This window comes from Galeopterus variegatus, unplaced genomic scaffold (assembly GCF_000696425.1).
Source record: "Galeopterus variegatus unplaced genomic scaffold, G_variegatus-3.0.2 Scaffold8806, whole genome shotgun sequence".
NCBI classification, from domain to species: domain Eukaryota; kingdom Metazoa; phylum Chordata; class Mammalia; order Dermoptera; family Cynocephalidae; genus Galeopterus; species Galeopterus variegatus.
Window position 1 is genome coordinate 44379 of NW_007734917.1, and position 2955 is coordinate 47333.

The 2955-nt window shown below is 35.4% G+C and overlaps 1 protein-coding gene across 1 annotated transcript in view; it reads left to right on the top strand.

Moving 5' to 3' along the window:
- The window catches only part of LOC103608770 (von Willebrand factor A domain-containing protein 3B-like), a 47120-nt gene that overhangs the window by 10208 nt on the left and 33957 nt on the right, over positions 1–2955 (top strand). Inside the window, exon 2 of the mRNA XM_008593167.1 lies at positions 436–663. Coding sequence (XP_008591389.1) covers positions 468–663 — 196 coding nt within the window. The 5' untranslated portion in view covers positions 436–467. The remainder of the gene's footprint in view (positions 1–435; positions 664–2955) is intronic.

The following is a 2955-nucleotide window of genomic DNA, read 5'->3' on the forward strand; positions in this document are numbered from 1 at the left end:
AAATACACGTGTATAGTGAAGATTCTGGGGAGAGTGTTTATTTTCCAAAATGGAAGGGGTTTGTATCTTTCTGATTATAAATGTAGATAAATCCTATATTAGAAATGTTCATATAATGCAGACATTTAAACATTATAAAAAAGGCACTACACATACTTTCACCACACAGAGAAAACTACTATAAACCTGTTGTCGGATATGTTTTTCTTTGTGTATATGTGTACACACATATGGATTCTGAATTTTATGGATACCTCTTAAAAATATCTGTGGATATCTTCTTTGCCAACAAATATACATCTATATTATAACTTGACCTGTTAAGTGGAATTCCATTTCATGGGTGTTCTATAATTTATATTAAATCAATCCTCTGTTGATGTTAGATTATTTCCAAGATTTCAGGAAGTCTGAGTTTGGCAATTGCCCTTACAGGAGGTCCCTGTGACTTAAATCCTGATTCAGAGATGCAGAAAGCAAGCTCGTCTTCTACCATCTCTGACCAGCAGCTACAGAGGCAAGAGGGGCTGAGAAACACCAAAACAGACTTGGCTGAGCAGAATTTCATCTCATCTGAGAAATGGCTTCAACTGCATGGGCTTAAGAGCAACAAATTGACCTTGAAACAGATTTTGTCACAGATCGGATTCCCACATTGTGAAGGTATAGTGCCCCCAAACAAACAGCGCGCAGCTGTTTAGCCTTTGAGGAGGCTGCAACAGTTCCAAAGGCCCCTCAAAAACCACAGGTCTCTGAGCTTGCTTTGATCTCACATCCCTATCAGTAGAAAATGTTTGCATGTGCACCCCTGATAGATGTATATTATATAAATGTACAATTGTCAATCCACATATTAAATACTAGTAATACTTAATTTCATTCTTTCTTTTTAAAAGATAAAATAAAAAATAAATAGAAGTTATTTGTATTTATCCATACCCCAGCAGATGTCTTGCTTCATCCCCTGGGATGTGCAAACTCCTTTTGGAGGCCGTTGATTAAGACAATAGTTGTATGTGGTTTCATGGAGAACATACTGTTTTCCTCTTGTGGCCTGCTGTATGTTATGGTCCATTTTTTTTTTTCCCTAAATGCATTGACTAGAATGTTGGTTCTTAACTCCCAGTATTACTGCCTTACCCCCCAACCCCCTACCCCAAGCAGCATGGAAATGTGTGAATGTGTGAGGGTTTTTTGGGGTTTTTTTTTTTTTTTGGATGATGTATTGCCTTTGGGTGCTACTGAAATACAGGGCATGGGAATCAGTGTTACTAAGAGTGTCTTACAGTGTGTGAGACAGCCCCCTCAGCAGGAACTGCCCTGTCCAGCATGTTGGTAACATCTTGCCTGAGGAGCACTCCTTTAATCTGGGAAATTTCCTTTACTGGATTTTACTCAGTCATTCTGAAATTAGTTCATTAATTAATCAACTAAGCAAATATTTATTGGGCAGCCATTAATAACATTTTTGGTTGTAGATTCATCTGGAGACCTGTCTGAATGTCAAGGCCCTGCTATTCGGGGATCAGAATGTACTTATATACCCTTTCACATGGGCTAGTACAGCCCTGTGCCATCTAAATACCTTTTGAGTAGGGGTCTGCCGGAGTCAGGGTTTGTGGGATTCCCATATAAGGAAACAAAGTGAAAGCAGGTTTATCTCATATGTCATATAATTTTAATTCAGTCATTAATATTAGCAAACATAGCAATTCCTTATATTTTGTTTAGGACTTTTCCCTCTAAGTTCTAACTTGGCTTCCTTTTGGGCTAATGGAATATTTTTTAGTGTTTTATTTAATGCATTTTTTTCATTTATATTCAATAGGTTTTTTTAGATTCACCTTTTTGCATTGTATTTTCAGTGTTTGCTCCATGATTACATCCTTAACTTGCCACAGTCTACCAAAAGTTAATTTTGTACTATTTCATGTAAAGTGTAGAAATCTTGCAACAGTACAGCCACACTTACCTGTTCTTGCTGTTATTGTTTTAATATATTTTATTTCTATGTATATTATAAAGCCCACAATCTAGTGTCTCAATATTTGCTTTAAAAAAATCATTTGTTTTTAAAATAAACTGAGAAGAAAAAACTGTAGCCTTTTATGATCCATGTATTTACCATTTACAACATTCTTCCTTCCTATAAGATTTGAGGTTCCATCTGGTGTTATTTCCTGAAGAATTTCTTTTAAGCATTTCTCATAGTGCGGGTCTGCCGGTGACAGATGTTCTCTGTTATTATTTATCTAAAATTGACTTTATTTCACCTCCACTTATTTTTATTTATTTGTTTATTTACTCGTTCATTCATTCATACATATAGACTTTTTATTCCGAAATAATTATAGATTCTCAGGAAGTTGCAAATATAGTATAGAAAGATCCATGTACTCTACACCCAGTTTCCCCAATGGCTATATCTTATAAAATTATAGTATGATACCCAAACCAGTAATTTGATATTTATACAATGTGTGTGTAAGTCTATGTAATTTTATCACTTGTGTAGATTTCTGTAATGACCACCACGATCAAGATACATAACTGTTTATCACCACAAAGATCTCCCTTGTGCTACCCCCACCTATATTTTTTTTTTAAAGTTTTATAGTTTTACAATTTACATTTAGCCTGTGATCTATTTTGAGTAGTTTCTGTAGACGATTCAGTTTTTGACTATGAATAGCCAGTTGCTCCAGCACTTTTTACTTAAAAAGACTATCCTTCCTCCTTCGAATTGCTTTTGCATCTTTGTTAAAAATTAATTGGTTGTCCTTAGATGGGGCTATTTCTGGGTTCTCTCTTCATCTATGTCTGTCTCTCCACCAATACCACGCAGTCTCGATTACTATAACTATGTAGTGTCTTGAAATCAGACAGACGGACTCCTTCTACTTTATCCCTTTTCAAAATTGTTTCGGCTACTCTACTTACTTTGACTTTCCAAAT